Source organism: Lemur catta, chromosome 9, assembly GCF_020740605.2.
Source record: "Lemur catta isolate mLemCat1 chromosome 9, mLemCat1.pri, whole genome shotgun sequence".
Classification (NCBI taxonomy): Eukaryota; Metazoa; Chordata; class Mammalia; order Primates; family Lemuridae; genus Lemur; species Lemur catta.
This window is the reverse complement of record NC_059136.1, coordinates 97,547,232-97,567,290: the sequence shown is the minus strand read 5'-3', so window position 1 is coordinate 97,567,290 and position 20,059 is coordinate 97,547,232. Positions and strand designations below refer to the sequence as shown.

Genomic DNA, 20,059 nt, shown 5'->3' with positions numbered 1-20,059 from the left:
CAGTGGAAGTACAGCCTCTGGGACGGGACCCCCTCTGCACCAGCGGCTCTGTCTGGAGAAGGCCCTGCATCCCTGAGCACCCTATTTTGTGGGCCAGTGCGCTGTGGAGGAATCTTCTCTCAGACGACTGATAGACTGATAAGTAAGAGCCAGGAAAGAAAAAATTAAAATATTTGGAATCTCAATGAAACAGGTATTTGGAGTGCTATCCATACTTGAGGTTTTTCTAACTTGAGCAAACGAAATCCTCTCACTAAATTTCTTTGACATATTGCTTTTTCTTTCTGTCTTTTTTCAGTAAAATTCCACTTCAGGGAATGGCATTTCCTTACATAATATCTGTCAAGGCAGACACAAAGCAAGGGGACCCTAGTGAAATGTGACTGGCTGTGAAGGAGACATGTGGGTGCCGAGGCCCCTCACTGGGAAAGACTCAGCACACTGAGACCTTAGAGGTAGGACGAGGCAGCCCTATGAGGAACTGGCCGAGATGGCCATTCCAGGCGGAAGAGGAAACAGAAAGCACGGAGGCTGGGTGCGGAGGCCGGGTGGGGAGGCCGTGGGTGCTCCAGGATGGCAGGAAGGTGAGTGAGGGTCACGGGAAGCTCACAGGGTGCTCGGGTTCACTGACTGTGACCAGAGCCAGGGGAGGATTTTAGCCAGTGGAGTTGATGATCTGGCTGACTTCAAAATCATAACTTGGATTTCTGAGTGGAGACTACATTGAAGGGGAGAAAGCGTAGACGGCAGGAGACCAGATGGGAGATTACCACTAAAGTCCTGGCTAGGTCTGATGCCCCTGCCCGCATGGCAGGGCGGGGAGAGGTCACGAGAAGGAGACCGACTCAGGGTGTTACGTGCAGGCAGATTTGGCAGGTCTTGTGACGGGCACAGGCAGGGCATGGGACAAGGGAGGAATCTTTGATGACCCCTTGTTTCTGCTGCAGCAGGTGGGTAACTACCGTGCTGTCCCTGTGATGGGGACGACCGGGTGGGGGGTGCAACTTGCAGTAAGATAAGTAAAGGTTCAATTGTGGCTAAGTTACAGATGCTCATGAGAAGACTCTTTAAGTGACAGCCTGAGTTTTTGGTACTGGGATTTAGTTATGATTATGTTTTCCTGATGCCCAGTGTCAAGGAAGACCCCCCAGCCTCTTAATTAGGATGGGGCCACTTGGAAGATGCCTAATAACAACCATTGCCTGGAGCTTGTGGAAAAGGTAGGACCGTAAGACGCGATCTCAAGAAAGAAACACTGTCATGGGACCTAATGTGTAAATTCTGGTGAAATTAATAAATGAATGAATTGATGTTTTTATGATGACTTTGGGAATTTGGGGAGGTATTTTAGCCACAGGATCAAGTTCAGTTAGACTAAATGTTAGACTAGCCAGGTGTTGTGGCCAGTGAAGGAAATCATATAATCTTTTCACTAAACATTTCACTAAATACCCTTTTTCTTTACGGAGTCCATCTATTTAAAAACAATAGAATATGCTTTCTTTTCATTCAATAATTTACTATTTAATTAGTACTAATCTCTGCCTAATTTGCATAATTAAGATTACATAATTTATAATATTATCTTTATGCTCTGTATAATTTACAAGTTATGTATATACCTGTATATAGAAGGTGTTCTCAACTTATAAGGGGCTTTAAGTACTGTAGTTATGTTTTTCATATTATACAATTGAGGCAATTATATTCAAACTCTATTATATTTGTTGAGTTAAGATTTATTTTTAATATTAGGTTTACATATTAAAATTTTACTTCTTTTTTATTTAGGGAAAAAATGGACTAATGTAAATTTGACTATTTTAGTTATGAAAGGAGTGAGGAGAGTTAGTATCCAGAAAGGAGTGATGTGTCACAATATTTAGAACACACTATTTTCCCACATAGAAAGAGCTAGAAGGACCTACTATGGATATTAGGATATCTATATAGATCAACTATCATGGCTTTTATTTGTCCCCACAAAGCACAGAAGGACTAGCAGGCTTTCTCTTACAGATGAACTATTTCTATTATCAGGACTCATAAAGGTCTTTAAAACATTAGTGTGGCTACTTAGCTGTGGCAAGGATGGAGGAGTGAGGATCAATTCTAGAATTAAAGTAAACATGTTTTGGTAGAAGCCTTCCGTGTTTGAACTGGTTTGTAAATAACATTCCCCTAAAACATTACCTAATTCAATTAATTGCATAAATGATTTGTACTTAGTTTAAATTAATATAGTATGCTAAGGTTAAAGTTGTATGCACTTTATATTTATATTTTATTGCTATTTGATTTTTTAAAATTTTTTTATAGTTGAGGAAGTGTTGGGGTACACCTGCTTTAAAGATCATTTGCGGAACAATGAGTATGGCTGTGCTTAAAGGCAGGGGACCATGGGAAGGAGTATTGTTAGACACCAAATCACGCTAGGTCCTCTTTGACCCTAATGGACCACCAACCTGAACTCAGGTAGGGTTTTTCCTCATGCAAAGTCATCATAGGTTCTTAAGCTTCATAGAGCATCAGTCCCTACCATCTTGGATTGTAAAACATGTAGTTTTCCAGTTACCTGGCCACCTAAAATGACTGCACCTGGCATCTAATGCATCCAACCCATCTCTATGCTGCTCCACATCCTTTGAAAGATCAGCTGAAGATGCTAGATTTATAAGGACCCTTTCAGGGATGCGAGATCAGTCCAGCTGCTCCCAGTTACTGTGAAGGTCTCTTCACAGCAAGGCGTGTGCCTGGCCCTCGGTGCTGGCCCCCTGAAAGCTCCATCGTAATTTGATGTAATGCCGCAGGCTCACTGTTTTTTAGGAGCAGCCCTGTGATTTCTATTACATTTGGAGTATAGATGTTACTGGTATTCTTGTAATGAGGACTCCTGTGAAATGTTTTCTCCAGGTACTTGGTTCAAGAAAGAGTTTTGCTCTGAATTTACTTACGACAGTGTGATTCCCATGCTGATTATATCCCCTTTTTGCTTTGGCTTCTAAAAAGCAGAGCCAGATTTGCAATCCTTATTTACCCTGCGTGACACAGCTCACTTTGCACATTCATTTTCATCTCCCGCGCTTGTTCCCTCTTGCTTCCCTATCTTTGATTTTCCTTTGTCTCATTTTTAAAGTTAATTTTTAAGTAGCTTTCTTTTATTTTGTGTAACTTTGCTCTCCCCACCTTTCAAATACTGCTTAAATAGGGTGATGTATAAATAAATGGACACTAAACTGTCCCAATCTTACTGCAAATGTACTAGGAGAGAGGCATTTAGGAGTGGGGCGTATTTCCAAGGAGAGTCAAAGCATCTGGGGGGAGCCCTTTTACTGCGCATCTGAATATTGGAAAGAAAGCACCCCCTATGGTGGGGAGTGGGGTGGGGGAGCAGCCTCCCAAGGAACTGCTTTAAATAAAGCAGGTGAAACCCTTGGAAGAGACACCGTAGGAAGCTCAAGAGTGCTTTCCTTCCCTTGATGGTGACCATCTTCTTTTACAAAAATCACACACGAACTAAACAGTCTGAACAATGCTTTCAGAGACAGAAAGTAACCAAGCTGAAAGTCCCCAGCTCAGTTCTAGTCATGTGCCAAAGACACAATCAAATAAAGTCTCCAAAGCAAAATAATTACTCTGTCACTGTTTCTCAGAGGCTTTAGAAAGATCGTTGATGGGAAACATCACAGGCCCCAGGTAATGTAGATTACAAATCTCAAGAAAAAACACTCAAGAATCAAAAGAAACTTGGAGGATCCAAATATGGAACCCAGAAACTGTATATTTTACCTCTGAGAAGGGACTGACACTCAGGAAATATGCAGGGAAATGTGGATACAGGTGTAGGTATGCACGCTGAATTCAATCATCTGGGATCTCAATCACCATGGAAATACCATTCTGAGCACAGAACAAGATTAAAGGATTCAAATGCAGGTGTCATAGGGCACTTACACACACACACGTGACACACAGACAGAGACACAGCTTCTGCCCGTGTATCTTAATCCATTGTAACCACCAGACTTTTTGTGTTGGAGATCTTTACTGAAGAATAAGGAAGGAACCAAGAAATTGTTTGGTTTATTTTCCAAAGGTATAATTTTAGTTCAGATCTGAAGAAACCTTTCTCGCACAGAAAATTACACTTCCCATGTAGAGCACACTCTGACACGCACAGCCCTCTGGGGAGCTGCCATGCAGACCCCATGGGGACAGTGGCTGCGGCCCGCGCTCTTACCTCCTGTCGCTTTCAGCTTGATGGTCATTAGTTCCTCGGAGACCTTCCCCTTCTTGATAGCTTGTGCATTGAGAGGACATCCAGACAAGCTTTGAAAACAGAAATTACACTGATGGGTGAAACGTATATTATTTCTTATAAAAATTAAAACATTTCATTCATTGACTACTATTTGTGTTTTTGCCTTTCTACTAATTACATTATAACCCATAGGCTTTTTGTAGAAAGTAGCAAATAAATGTCTATTAAAGCACAGGCAAAAGGCCCTCAAATGATATTAAATGTTTTGTGGTTTTATTCCTTAAATCAAAGGACAAATAGTTACTGCTGATACACAATCATGATTTAATTCGTTTTGTAAAAATGCTATTCTTCTGCATTCATGAATTTGCTTAGTAGTGGTTACTTTATTTTCTGTCAACATAAAATTGTACATTTATATTATGAATAAGAATTGTTCCCAATTACTCAAAATTCCATGCATAGGAAAACAGAATCTAGTTCTTTCTGTTTTTATGCCAAATGTAGTCTGATCTTTACAGAATGACGCAAATTAATACAAACCAAGAATAACAGCCCACTGCATGCTTCCACGGCAAATTCAGTTTGGTTCTGGGAAAGTTTTTAACTTTTTCTTTAACTTTTAAAACAATTATTTTTCATTTAAAAAATCTACCCTGAAAGGAGAATAAAAGGAGCCACCACAAGTGGACTCAGACGCCCCTGCTGCCACGGCAGCCTGTCACTCTGCAGTGTTGTCCACAGCCCTTCCAGTTAGTAGCGGCTCTCTTCAGCAGGGTTTCTTTCCTTTAATGTCATCTGTTTTATTTAAATTGCAGCAGTATGCAAATGACAACATTGAATAAAACTTGTTTTCCATTGTTTATGATCAGATAATTTTGTTGTTCTAAGCAGTCATTAATTCTTTTGCAATTTTTGTGTATTTTTGTAGAAACAATTTTTAGATCAAAATAAAAATTATCACAGTCGGCCACTTATGTTTTTTTCACACACAAATTTAGTTACAATTCACCTATAAAACAATCATGTCAACCTGAAGTTGGGGGCACTTGGCAAAATGAAAGAAAATATTCCTCAAGCAAAGCCTTTAATAAATGTTTGTTAAATTATTGTATCTTTTAAAGAATACCAAATTATTCTACATTACAAGTCTATGAAATATAAAAATAATAAATATGTGATATTATGTATATGGAGAGAAGGTTATGTAGATTACCTAAATTTGGGAAGCTATAAATTATTTCATATAGGAAAAGAAAATAATGAATGGCACAAACTCAACTTAGAACCCAAATCTTCTATTTCCAGAAGCTTCTCACTGTGAATTGGAGCCTATAGAAGCTTCATAATCTTCTTATTAATGGACAGTTTGCACAAATCTGTTTTGTTTTATGTCATATATTGTATTCTGAAAAAATGATGAATATTTAGTCAGGAAATTGGATATTTAAACGTGACCTGTAGTAAGTGTATTTGTAACATAATTGATATTAATACCTCATTAGAACTTCTCTGACTCTCACCCCTAAAGGATTTACTTTGTTCAGACAACATGGCAGAAAATTTTCAGAGTGACACAGAGTTGTGAAAAAGTTAATGAGGCATTCGTCCATAATTACATGACTTAGAACCAAAGAACACAGTGAAATTATGAAAGCAAGGCTTTGGCTCCAAAAATGCCACTTGATCTTTTATATCTTCTAGTGTAGACATTTTATATCTTCCAGGATGTAAAACAAATCTTAAATATAAAAAATTGGGCAGGAAAAATATTTTAAAATTCCTTTTTCCTTTTGAGGCTCCATATTGGAAAAGCAGAAAAAAATGTGCCTTACATGGTTTTGACCAAAACTGCAACTCTATGAAGGCAATTTGAAATTATATTTTCATCTGCCTTCTTAAAGCAAAATGGCAGGTGATACAATTTATGTAGTGAACAACATTGCTTACAATATATTGACAAACTTCAACAAAATTGCAAAGATAAGGCATAGCACTAAATGTGTTCTATTAGTCAACAGGACTTCCGGTTTTAAAGCTACAAATATCCATAATAATGTGTGCGTGTGCGTGTGTGTGTGTGTGTGTGTGTATGTACGTGCTTTAATATATCATCTATCTTCTCAGATTGCTATTTTTTTCAAAGCCGAGATTTTGTCATATAAAGATTTAAAGCAAGGTTGGAAAGTAATTATTATATAAATATAATACTGATATAATGTATGGGTCAAATTGTTCTTAACCATGCTATAAAGTGAGCTTTGTAATTATCCCATTTTGGCTAGGAAAACTTGCATGCATTAGCACCTGTGACAGCAGGGTGCCAGGCACTTGCCAAGGACCCATTAGACCAGAGGGGACGCAGGATAGTACAGGCTCTGGCAACTCAGTAGCTTTCCTGTGCTTGTTTCCTCTTCTGTCAACTGGGGATAATTGTATTAATAACACCTATGTAGCTCATAGAGCTTTGTAAAAGTTTAAAGGAATAAACCACGTAAGTTACTTACAGCAGCACTCACTGTGGGAGAGAACCCTGGATGTACGTTAGCTATTATTAGGGAACAAGTGATTCAAGAGAGTATTGAACAACCTCAGGGATTTTAGATTCAAAATACATAATGTTTAAAAGGCTATTGAGTCTATACACATAGACTAAATAACATTTTCGTAAAAGGGAAAGGAAATCACCCGTATTTAACACCTACTATGTGCCAGGCATACGCCAGGCATTTTTTGATATTATTTCATTAAATTCTACATATAGTAAAGAAAAAGCATACCACTTTAAAGAGAATACCCCAAATTAAATCTATCTCTTAAAGCTTTTAAGTAGCCAGAGAAATTTCAAGTGAAGAGGACTGAAATCCAAATTAATCCTTCATCTAAACTCTTCATTACTTTCCTTCTCTTAGAAAATAGTATCTTGGCATTAATATTGCAGCTTGTATTTTTGAACTTGTAATTTTCTTTTTCTTATGAAATACACAATACATAATATGTAAACAGATGCCTATTATGTATATTTGCAGTTTAAAGAGTATGGTTAAATTGAATATCATGTACCTTAAAACACAGAACATGCCTTTCTAGAACCTTTGAAGCACCCATAGGTCCCTCAACAATTGGCTTCTCTGTCCCAGAGAGATTAACCCTCAACTCAAACTGTAGGCTAATTGTTACCTAGCTTTTTAAAATGTCATTTTGCCCATGTTTTTAACTTTCCTTGAACAGGATCATACTGCAAATAGTCTTAGCAATTTTCGTGCTCAGCATCGTGTTCTAAAGCTCCCCTGTGTGAAGGCTGGGCCTTCATTTTCACCGCTGCTGTGGTCGCCTCGTGTGCTGGCACCGCTGCCTGTTCCCCCGCTTGGCTGTTGCTGGGCTCATGGCTGTTCCCGGTCTGGAGTTTGTACAGCAACGCTGCTCAGGCAGGTCTCCGGGTTCCCATAGGCAAGAGAGCCTCTGGGGTGTAAGCCCGGCAGGCAGCTCGTGGCTGCGGGTTGGGCACATTCATTTGTTCATTTTCAATTTGACTATTTAAAGGCAATTTGCATCCAAAAGAGGCCCCACCAGTGACTCTCCCACCTACAGCATGAGAGTCCCTGATGCTCCACACCCTCACCAAGCCTTGGCATCGTCATTTAAAACTTCTTTGTAATTTTTAAAGATAATTCCATTATTGCTAACAGTTCCTTCAGTGCTCACTGTAGTACCACATTAATATTTCATTAGCAGTGTCAACATGGATATTACTGAGGTCATTACAAGAAAGTCGGGCTACTGTGCAGTAACTGTGCCTTTAGGCATGCTTGATTTGTGCCTGCTTGTCCTGGATATGAAATAATGATTCGAACTCGGAATAAAACAACATGTGCCATCGTGGACAGGGGCCTGCACTTGAAAACCATCAAAAAATAAACCGCTCAAAAAATTCAAGTTTTTTAAATTTTACCGCATATACCTTTAAATAGGCAATTCCTGGAAGGCTTCATTTTCTGACACCATCAACATATATCTTTAGAACTGAGCAAAATGTCCAAATGCCCCAGCTTTGCTCAGTGTCTATACTGTTGGTAAACAAAGCATCAGGGGCTTCCTAAAGCTTCACTGGGCTTTAGATCAGCATCATGCTCAGTGGCCCCAGAGAATACAAGGGGACCCACTGATCGGGAAATAGTGAATCTTTCAGTCTTTTTCTTTAGGTAGAATGTGAACCAAAAAGCTGGACTAAGATCCCTGTTGCCCAACAAAGGGCCCAGTTGAAATACATGACACTGGCTGATAAAGGAATTAAGTCCCTGTGAACTACGGAAGGGTTTCCAAATCCCCCTTCATCCTGTCGTCTGCCTAGCAGTTACTGTGTCATCTTCTTGGTGGCCGCTGTGGGTGAGTCACTTCTTCCCAGTGGCAAAATAACTACAATTTTGGCCTGAAATTGAACCAGTGCATAAGAGGGAGAGAATTATATAAATATGTAAAGTGAAAGTTTACAATTATATAACATAATGAAGTAGATATCACCACTTGGAACTGAAGTGAACCATTAAAACACTGAACCATTGCAAAAGAGCAGCATAAGCAATATCCTAGGATACAAAAACCAAATGCAGTTTCTAGAGCACTTGAAAACTCGGTGGCGAATTTTCAGAAATAGAGAAAATAACAGTTTTCATTCTTCAGACTAGTCAGATGTCCCTTCAGCAAGACTCAATGTTGTGATGTCGAAAGGGCTGTAATTGATGACCATTAGAAGGGCCCCGCCCCCGAGCAATCCAGTGCCACGACACCACCACCAGGAAAAGACAGAAAACTCATGTTACCTTCTGTGGGTGACAAAAACATTATTTACATGGCCCAGCCCATTGCAGCCTGGCAAGGGACAATGTGGTAGTTCTTGTTTGTTCAGCTTCCAGGAGAGAGAGGCCCCGTTGAGAGGATTCTCCTTCTGTCGCTTGGCAGCCAGGGGACAGCCAGAAGCTGTGCGGTGTGATGTGTATTTACCTGATATGTGACCTTGGCCGTCACATCCTATCACAGGACATCTAGAGAGACACAGCAGACACATTACTGGGGGGAAGAAGGCAGTGGCAGTTCCAGACCATCAGAAGACGAGCTACGATATCGTAGTTTTAAAAGATGCCGCAGCTGCTAGCAGGACAGCATTGTGGCAGGTGGACAAGGGCCTGCGGGCTCTGACCGGAGCAACTTTTGTGCATCATCTCACTTAATTTTCACGGCAGTGTCTAGCGTGGAGAGTATTATTACCCCATTGTGTAAGTGGGGAAAAACAAGGCTGATAGAGCTTTGGTGACTTGCCACCCATTTTACAGGAAGTGAAGCCACGCTCATGCCCACACTTTTTAGCTCTAGAGCCAGCCGCATAGGCACTGTTGTGTTGCTTCCGAACGAAGCCCAAGAGCATGAAATGTGAACTGCCTTGACCAACATTACATCGCACATCACTCACAGAACGGGAATTTTGGTTGCCAATTGTTTAGATATTGTATTTAGAAATGTTGTAGAGAAAACAGTTTAAATTTCTACATCCATATCTTCATATATCACCCAAGACTTGACAACACATTTCTTAGAGGAGGGAATTCAATTTAGATACGATTTCACTTTAACCAAAATGAAAGTTTCAGGGGAAAATGCCACCGTATTTGTCATTCTATAGCACTTCCACAATGCTACTTTCCTTTAAAACAGCTGAAAAAATTATCAATCTTCCCCTTTTTCTTTTGCATTATCAAAGAACTGCGGAAACCTAGCTATGACTAGGAAAATTTTCTAGAACCTCCAAACAGTCTGACTCTTGCGTCAAGAATCTTTGGGTTCAATGGGGTACACACCTTCCCTGAAACTCAAGCCATGCTCACGGCGTGCCAGCCGAGACCCCTCCCATTCAACCAGCAAGATGCAGCTAACCCTGATGCCACAACCACTGCACTTACTTAAGTTCAGGGTCTTCTTTTTCTTCCTTGGTAGGGGTCACTTTGACACCACCTTTCCTTGCACGAGGGCAGCCGGACAAGCTAAATGTGCACCCAACAAAGAACAAAACGAAATCGTGTGATCTCTCTGACTATTCCTGCTGACACACTGATCTCCGTGTCCCGGGCATGGGAACAGTCCTACCTTCTGTGGGAAGCGTAGTTTCCAGTCACATGCCCTGAGCCATCGCAGCCGGGGGTCGGACACCTGGGAAAAGAGGAAGAGAGGATGGGCCCAGGCGAGAGGCTGTTGTGGACGGAGGGGACACATTCAAATAGAACTAAAAAGAATGAGTTGCTTTTTTGTGGGACATTTCAAAAAATATATAATTATCTTTTTTGGTTAATAATCCATTCAAAAATTTTAAGATATATAATTACTGAGCTATTCTTGATAAATTAAGTAGTAGTTGTTATTTACTGTACTTATGTTTTTCTGTTTTTAAACCTTCAATTGGAAGGAACTTGAAAGTCAGTCCCCAAGGTACTTCCACCTAGAACTGCAAGTGTCTAAGAACTGCAAAGTTCTTATCTTTCATGTAAAGAGAAAAGTTTTCCAATTTTTTTATGAATTATTTATTTTCTTCAATAGGCTATAGAACCATGATGATCCATTAATTTCAGATAAACATTTTTACATGTGATCTCCGGAGATGTGGAGCATTAATGTGATCACCACAGAATCTACATAATTCGCACCTCATCTGTCCTGCCTCCTGGCCCAAGCTAAACAGGGAAAAATCCTCCAATAACTTACCGATAATTGGCCATTAAATTTGGAATGAGAAGGGTGAGAGAGCAAGGGGAATTCAACTTCTATTTGGAATGCTGATTACAAATGGCTTTCAATGTACACGTACATACAAAAATTTACATAAATTTTCACCTTTATGTTGCCTTTTTAAAAAATTCCAAGTACGAAAGAAAGCACAGAGGCCATCGAGACACTGCTTTCCTGAAGGTTCTCGTAGACGTCATCCTCACTTATTATTTCACATGTGCCCATCATGGTTCACATGTCTCCCCAAACAATAATCCGAAGGAAAATGTGCACATCATCCCTTTTCTCAAATCCCAGCCTACTGAACTTTCGCAGAATGCTTTTTATATCTAGTCCTGAGGCAGAAAATAAGCAGTAAATGCTTATTTTTCTCCCAGATGAAATATAAAATCAGCACACATATCTTCTGGCTAACCAGAGAAACTTGCATTGAGTCTTTAATTAACCATTTAAGACATGATATGTATTCTCTATTATAAGAAAGGCTTGCAGGTTAATCTTTTTCTATTAATATTTTTTTTTTTTGGTAAAATAGCAGCTAAATAGCATATTGCAACCATGGAGACACCTGTACCAAATAGCCTTCTTTGGGCCTTGTCCTTGACTATCTAGACAAGCGGTCAATGAAATGTCTCTTTTTTTTCTTGTATGAGAAACCCAAAGACACTACTTCTTGTTAATAAATGGCTGCATAAAACATATAAATATTGAATATTGCTATAGGATCTCTCAATTGACATATTATCAACATTTTTCTAGACGTAAAGTTTAAAGATAATACTTAAGAGAACTGATAGCTATAATTAAGATGTGGCAATGTGGAAATTTAGAGCAATTGAGTAAAATATTCTGGCACATCTCACTTTTCAATCTGTTAACTATTAGTCTCTACTTAACACTCTCATATTTTAGTTCAGAAAAATTGCAGTCAATAAAATGATTTCTAGACTCTATATTGACACACTAATTTTACTTTACACTTTAAAAATGAGAAAAGTTATATATTTCATAGTTCCTTTTACTATTTCTGGTATAAAACTCCAAATTTTTATATCTGTTCATTATCACATTGTCTTTCATAAAATTATTTTTTACAATTTTTTGATAAAAATTTCTAAACAACTTAGAAGAAAGGAATACTAAAAAAATTAATAAAACATAAGTATTTGAAATGTTACATGTGTTTTAGACACCAAAAGCTGATTCTACTATTTATGCAAATATTGTTTTTCCAATAGAAGTAATAACACTCACTTTTTCCTAAAACATTATTTGTAAATAAATTTAATTAGTGTTTTTTTTTTTTTTTTTTTGAGACAGAGCCTCACTTTGTTGCCCTGGCTAGAGTGAGTGCCGTGGCATCAGCCTAGCTCACAGCAACCTCAAACTCCTGGGCTCAAGCGATCCTACTGCCTCAGCCTCCCGAGTAGCTGGGACTACAGGCATGTGCCACCATGCCCGGCTAATTTTTTCTATATATATTTTTAGTTGTCCAGATAATTTATTTCTATTTTTAGTAGAGACGGGGTCTCACTCTTGCTCAGGCTGGTCTCGAACTCCTGATCTCGAGCGATCCACCCGCCTCGGCCTCCCAGAGGGCTAGGATTACAGGCGTGAGCCACCGCGCCCGGCCTAATTAGTGTTGTTTAATGCTATTTCTTTACCTTTTAAAATTTATGCCCTATAATATTTTTAAAAAGTAAAAGATAGGTTATAATTTTTTATTATTCTATATGTAATATAACAAGATGTGAAAATAAATGAGAAATTTGTATTAAAAGAAGACAAGAAAATTACATTAAAAAGCTTCTGCACAGCCAAGGATACAGTCGACATAGCAAATAGGCAACCTACAGAATGGGAGAAAATATTTCATGCTATACATCCAATAAAAGGCTAACAACCAGAATTTCCAAAGAACTCAAACAAGTCAGCAAGAAAAAAATCAAACCACTGCATTAAAAAGTGGGAAAAAGACATGAACAAAAGCTTTTCAAAAGAAGATAGACTAATGGCCAATAAACATATGAAAAATGCTGAATAGCAGTAATCATCACAGAAATGCAAATGAAAACCACACAATGATATATCACCTAACCCCAGTGAGAATGGGTTTTATCAAAAAGTCCCAAAACAATAGATGCTGATGTGGATGTGGAGAGAAAGGAACACTTATACACTGTTAGTGGGGCTGCAAACTAATGCAATCTCTATGGAAAACAGTATGGAGATTCTTCAAAGAGCTAAAAGTAGACCTACCATTTGATTCAGTGATCCCACAACTAGGTATTTACCCAAAGGAAAAAAAGTCATTTTATCAAAATGACACTTGCACTAGAATGTTTGTTGCAGCACAATTCACAATTGCAAAGATGTGGAATCAACCCAAGTGCCCATCAGTTGATGAATGGATTAATAAAATGTGGTGTATGTACACCATGGAGTACTACTCAGCCATAAAAAATAAATTAATACCTTTTACAATAATCTGGATGGAACCGGAGATCATCCTCCTAAGTGAAGTACCACAAGAATGGAAAAACTAACACCACATGTGCTCGCTATTAAATTGGAACCAACTGATCAGCACTCATGTGCACATATGGAAGTAAAACTCAACAGAAATTATACAGGTGGTGGGGGGAGGAGGGGATGGCTGAAATCATACCTAACAGGTACAATGTACACTATCTGGGTGATGGACACACTTGTACCTTTGACTCAAGCAGTACAAAAGCAATCCATGTAACCAAAATATTTGTAACCCTATAATATTCTGAAATTTAAAAAAAATTAAAAAAGTGAAAAAGAAGAAAAGAGTAGGAAAAATAAAATCACTGAGTAAAAGTTAATACACATGTGACTTTTAGATCTAGTAGACTTGGTGGAAATGAGCCAAATTTGTGTTTAGCATTCAATAATGAAAGGCAGTTGTGTGAGTTAAACTACCCAAAAGGTAAAATATGAAGCAATTTTCTTAAAATTAGGTGATGGAAATGCTTTGCTACATGTTCCTAGGTCTGATTTAGTACATAAATCCTGAAATTAACCAAAAAAGTTATTGTGTTTAATGATTACATCATTCCTTTAAAAATTATTATAAAGTCCCTGAAGTGAGCAATAAATTTAATCCCAGTGATTTGGTCTTAGTCATTCCAACTTTTTGGTGAAAGAGTAACTTTGTTATAATTCAGCTGGGCACGCTGTATTACTTGTTGGTCACACTGACACTGGATGAGGAGGGTCCTACCATGGGGGACAATGGGCAAGGAGGTCTCGCTGCCCGACACTTACTTAAGCTCCTGGGAGTTCGCAGCCATGAGGGACTTCAGAGTCTTATCTGCTAATGGACATCCAGAAACACTGAGAGGGATGAGAAAAAAACAGAACAAAATACAACACTACATATACAAATCTGACTCAAACGGCATCCTGAGCTGTGAACATATGTTAAATTACTGGGGACCGGGAAAATTATAACTGGCTTTGAATCTAGCTTTGCTACTCTAACCAGCCTGGGCTTGCGGGCACCGCAATTATTTCTCCTAGTCTCAGATTTGCTCTTTATCCAATGAAGGGCTTTAGCCCAACAGGCTCCCCAAGGCTGGGGTTCAGTGATCCAGTGATTACTGATAACAGAGTCCATTCTTGTTCCATCACCAGGTGATGATGCTTTTCCAAATGGAAAGCAAATTGTATCAGGGAAGAGCATAAATGGAAAGATTAAACACAGCCTTTTGCACTATTTAATCTCTAATTCCTTGATTTATTATCTGCCCAGGATTGAGGGTGTACCCCCCCCATGCCCCCAGGGTAAAGCGCTGCTTCCAGCCACTCTGTTGTCTTTGCTTTGTCCCGCATGAGTTCGAAACCCGACAGACCCAAAGCGCGACAGGAGCCCTATGGTTTGTAACCTGGACTCCAGGATCTGAAAACCGTTCTGACCAAGAATCACGTTTTCTATACCATGTAATTTTATTTCCACAAAATAATCGAAAAATCCAACTTCTTACTCTCCATTTCCTGGCCTAGATATTATCTTGCTTGAATGGGTAAGAATAATATTTAAAATAGACCACGATGAAAATCTGACTGCACACGAAGTCATTAGCTACCTGCGATGAGATGCATAGTTTCCTGTTACGTGGCCACTTCCGTCACATCCTGGTGTTGGGCACCTGAGCCAATGAAAAGATATATCATTAGAGTCAAGTACATTTCATGGATTCATTTGCTGTGCCTGATAGCCTGTGAGGTAGCTTCTCTGTGCAGGGCAAGTTAACACAGCGCAGGACGTGCAGAAGCTAGTGTGCTGAAGATTTACGTTCTGTAAGAACCCGTAGACTACCTAAAAGAAAACTAAAAATCATAGCATGATGCATTACTTCCTTAGTTTTCTGTTCCAACATCACATCCAATTCTCTGATTCAAAAGAGGTAGCAAAGTGATACTAAAAGGTTATGTCCTAGTGATGTTATGAGTCAGCAATCTGGGGTGTGTTATTCCTTTGAAAGTATATGCGTTATCAGAAATAAATATTATAAACCCATGCTTTATTATGATAGCAGATCTTAGGAATACCGGCACCAATTACGTGACAGATTCCAGAAAGGAATTTTTGTGAGTTTTTATGAACAAGGCAACCTAGTAACTTCAAAAACACTTTGGAAAACACTGGAAACCTTTGACTGAAATGTAGACTGATAATTTAGGTAGGAAAGTTGCTGACAGTAAAAAGTAGGCGAGACGTGTAGTTAGTAAAGCTCCTGAGCAATTTCATCCAAAGCTTGACCCCAACAAAGACAATTGCTAATTCACCGTTAGCCTAAGAATATGCTCTCAGGGCATGGCCAAGATGCTGGCTCTACCAAGATCTGTGTCCCTGACTTTCATTTAAACCCAGAACCTGGTCATGTTCTGGCAAGGTACATCTTATGTGGCAGTTTTCCTTCCATAATGAATACAGTCTTTGGTTTCTTAGTCATTTAATTTCCTCTGATTTTTTTTGAAAGTCACTCATTTGGAGTTAGCAGGCTGACCCCAGCCCACTCAGCTCTATGTGTGGTGGTGTCATTCACACATCTGATTTTCTTTGACATCCTGCCTAAAGTAAAAGCTTATTTAGACATATATAGAACACAGAGTTTACCCTTCTGAAGGGACAATTTGGGGTAGATTAACAACATTCCAATATTTTGTGAATTGTCACTTTCTAAGTACTTCTTTCTCCTGTGAGCCATTTTGCAATCATTTTCAGGTAATGTAAAGAAACTGTAAGAGTTAGAACATTTCCATCTCTCAAAGGTATGTTTAATTTTCAAGACTTGATCCAAGCTGAGTGATTTAACTCTTCTCCCATCCTTTTTCTTGGATGGATATCAGAAAGAAACTCCAGAAGCTATAATATATGTAAAAAAAGTAAAGAAAAAATTAACAACGATTAAAATTTGGGCTGAGTTATCTCTCAAGTGCCATTCACCCCCTAAATGCAGAAAAGTCTTTTCTAAACATGATACAACTGAAATATTCAGAGGGCGAGAGAGGTGTTTCAACTGCCTGGGAAGTCCCACTCTAGAAATACGTCGCCACCTCGTGTTCCAAAACAGCATTGCGTTTACTTTATTTCATTTCTATTTTTAAATTACTCCCATTAATATTACCAGGAGAGGCAAAAGAAGTGCCAAGGATTTTTAAATGTCAGCAATAAATTACCTGTGAAACATAATGATAAAATATGCATTTAATTAGCTGATAACTTTTTAAAGTTTGTTGATATAAAAAGAAACAACAAATAAAGAAAGAATTGGAGGCAACATTGTAGTGGAAAAATTTCTGTTTAGAATTTTGATAGCAAGATTTAATTACCAGGGTACAGTGAAAAATCTTACATAATGACGTGCCAAAATCAGTTGGGTGATATATTCTGGGAAGGTTTTGCAGATGAAAATACCACAATTAGAGGAAGAAAACTAGCTAGTTCTCTCAGTAAGTGGCCCTCAAACCCTAAGCAAATTCTAGGGCAATCAGTGACATAAAAAAAATTCTATTTTGAACAATGGTTTTGGTAACCAATTAAAGTACAATTATCTGTTAGAAACATAAAGCAAAACATAATAAGGACAGGGCGACACTAAAGTAGTGAGACTTTTACAAAACAAATATACTGACACATCCACACATAAGTGATATTCATTAAAGCACTTACCCTGTCTGTAAAATGGGTGAACAATGAGGTCTCTGAGAGAGTAATTTCCTAGGAATTCATTATTTTTCTGACCCAAAATGGCATTGCATGTTAACTATGAATCTTTTATACTACATTCAGTTTGGGATGGCTTTCAGCAACTTCTAACATTCTACCTTCAAAGGATAAAACTTTGCCATTTTTGAAAATATCAAAAATAGCATGTGGAAAGGCAATCTGTAAAAAGATGACGAGCCTGGAAGAGCCCTTCCATGTGGGAGTACGTGTATGGAAAACCTCAGTGGCCTCTTGGAAAGAAACAGTGTTTGGTGAAATTTCAGTTTCAGAACATTTGGACCCATCAACCACCAAGCCCCAGGTGAATACGACACTTGTAGGGGAGCACACTGTTTGAGCCAGTAATGTTAGCCTACGAAATCCTTGAAGAAGGCAAAGGCTAAGCTTATTTTAAAGCCCCTCACATGTCCCTAGAGCAAACTGATGGTAGATGTGAAACAATTTTTATTGAACCTCTACTATGTGCAAGGCCCTGCCCTTGGCACCAGCATTTGAGATGTGTCCCCTGTTCCCAAATCACTGTCCCTGTAGGTGGGGAAATAAGAGGCAGCACCGTAAATATTATGCACCAGTGGTGTGGACACCTTTGAGAAGAGACACGAACAAAGAGCCCAGCCGCCCCCCTGGGGCTGGGTCTTCAGGCAGACGACAGAGAGTGGAGGTGAGGAGGAAAAGAGCAGGCCTGGACGGGGACCAGTGGTAGCCCCAAGGCCTCTCCGGTAAGTGAGCTTTGGGAGAAGAGTTGAGGGCCAGGAGGACAGGCCCTGCAGAGGAGCTGGAGGTGGGGTGGCTGATGGACAGGGAGGGGCAGGGGCCTGGGGCCGGGGAGTTCCATTGCCACTGTGGGCTGGAGGTCACAGCAGGGGTGGCAGCCATGGAGTCCTCAGCAGGAGAGAGAGAGTGAGGGCAGACAGGGAGAGAAGAGGTCCCAGGACTGAGCTTCGAGGCATCCCAGTCCTCAGAAGGCTGCACGTGCGTCTAGGAGGGCAACAGTGATGGGGGAGAAAGGTCCTGAGAGACGATGTCCTAGAAGCCATGTGCAGAGGACACACTGCAGAGGGTGAGAGCAGCTCTGGGGCACTCTGCTGCCCAGGCAAGGGGAGCAAGGACCCACAGCCCAGCCCAGACCGGGGGACACGGGCGGTCCCTGGAGAACTGTCTGGGAAAGATTCAGCAGGAAAAAGGAGTCACACAGCAGTGACAACTTTCTTGAGGAGTTCAGCTGTAAAAGGAGAGGGAGACAGAGCCCAGGCGGAAGCTGGGTCAGGAGGAGTTTTTACATTTTTTTATCAGAAAAATTGAAACATATTTTACGATAGGGGACACAGAAGAGAGGGTACAGGCGCCGGAGCCTGAGAGGAGGGCTGGAAACTCACTTACTGGCAGCTTCAGTTGTATTTGTGTATGAATATACTTGATTAATATTTAATCATTTACATATGGAAAACAGCCTCCCCGCATTTCCCTCACTCCCTCATTAGCGAGTATATGATTAGTGCTTACTGCCTGCAGGTACCCCGTCCTTAAACTCCCGCGTCACAGAACCCCTCCAAGAATGGGATGAAACCAGTTACCTCCCTCACCCAAACAGCAACGAGCATAAAGTGCTCCGAGGTTAGGGTGGCGCCTGAAGGCAAAGCTGAGACCCTCTGGGGTCAATGGATGTCAGCTTAAGGATTTGGGGTCAAAACATAGGCATTTCTAATTGTTTTACCTTGTTTTTAATCAACAGACTTTTAGTCCTCTTAGCATAAGACTGTCCTTTGTGGTTTTTCCACGACTCTCTGTTCAGGCCATAGATTTAGGTATACGTTTAACATTTAACTACTGACTGGTTGAACTTGCCCTAAAGCCAGGATATTGTAATCCCAAATTAAACACTTCAATCTCTTCATTCCAGAATTTTACAGGGCATAGGTACCAGGGTACCACTTACGTGATCAGTTCCTTTTTGAGATCTCTTGCATGGAGCTTGGGTTTAGGGCTGGGTATAGAGGCCTCTCCAGGAAACTTCTTTTCCTCTAAATTGTCTAGAGAGCTCACTGGGTCTTTCTGAAGAAACAAACAAAAAAACAGAAGCACAGAAGCCATTAGGGAACCCTGGAAAGACAATGGCACTGGACTTGGGGCCTGACCTAAGTTTTGGCTTAAAGACTTAGTCGAAGTACCTCAGAGGGTCTGTGTAAGAAATAACCACGCTGGGGAACGTAGAGGCAGCCCTCGTTGTCGTGGACCTTTGTCCTGAGTGAGAACGAGGAACTCTGCTTCATGGGGCACACATTGAGAAGTTCACATTTTGGCAAATGATTACAGAGGCATTTCTTGACCTATATAATAAAGTTATTATTTTTGTATGTTGCAAGTTTTACTGTATAATGAATGCTTCCTACAGAACACAGGAACAGTTCTTTAAATATCCAGCAGTCATAACAGCAGTAAAACAAAAGAAATATTGCAAAAATTTTTAAACAGAAGTTTAATTTAACAGAATTCTAATAGACAAATAATTAAGATCTAAATTATTTTTTTAAATATGTAATAACTGAGGCTATAGTATGGAGGCAATTAATTCGATTTTTCTGAATAAATGCTTTTGTTTTCACATCATTTCCTGCTTTCCTGAAATTATGTCTTTTGCTAAGTGGGTATCTTACAATACTTTACTCATCAGATGAAATTTCTTGTTGGGTATTACTAATTTTCATGACCTTCTCTTCAGTTTAATACTGATCTTGATCCCATAAGGAAGACTCACTAATCCT

At 39.6% G+C, this 20,059-nt stretch overlaps 1 protein-coding gene across 4 annotated transcripts in view; it reads right to left on the bottom strand.

The window, feature by feature from the left end:
* ST18 (ST18 C2H2C-type zinc finger transcription factor) overlaps positions 1–20,059 on the bottom strand; it is a 96,285-nt gene that overhangs the window by 7,271 nt on the left and 68,955 nt on the right. For all 4 annotated transcript variants that reach the window (XM_045560978.1, XM_045560980.1, XM_045560979.1 and 1 more), the window contains 7 exons: positions 19,234–19,349; positions 15,151–15,213; positions 14,330–14,398; positions 10,400–10,462; positions 10,216–10,296; positions 9,082–9,303; positions 4,241–4,329 (listed from right to left, as the gene is read on the bottom strand). In XM_045560978.1, coding sequence (XP_045416934.1) covers positions 4,241–4,329; positions 9,082–9,303; positions 10,216–10,296; positions 10,400–10,462; positions 14,330–14,398; positions 15,151–15,213; positions 19,234–19,349 — 703 coding nt within the window. The remainder of the gene's footprint in view (positions 1–4,240; positions 4,330–9,081; positions 9,304–10,215; positions 10,297–10,399; positions 10,463–14,329; positions 14,399–15,150; positions 15,214–19,233; positions 19,350–20,059) is intronic.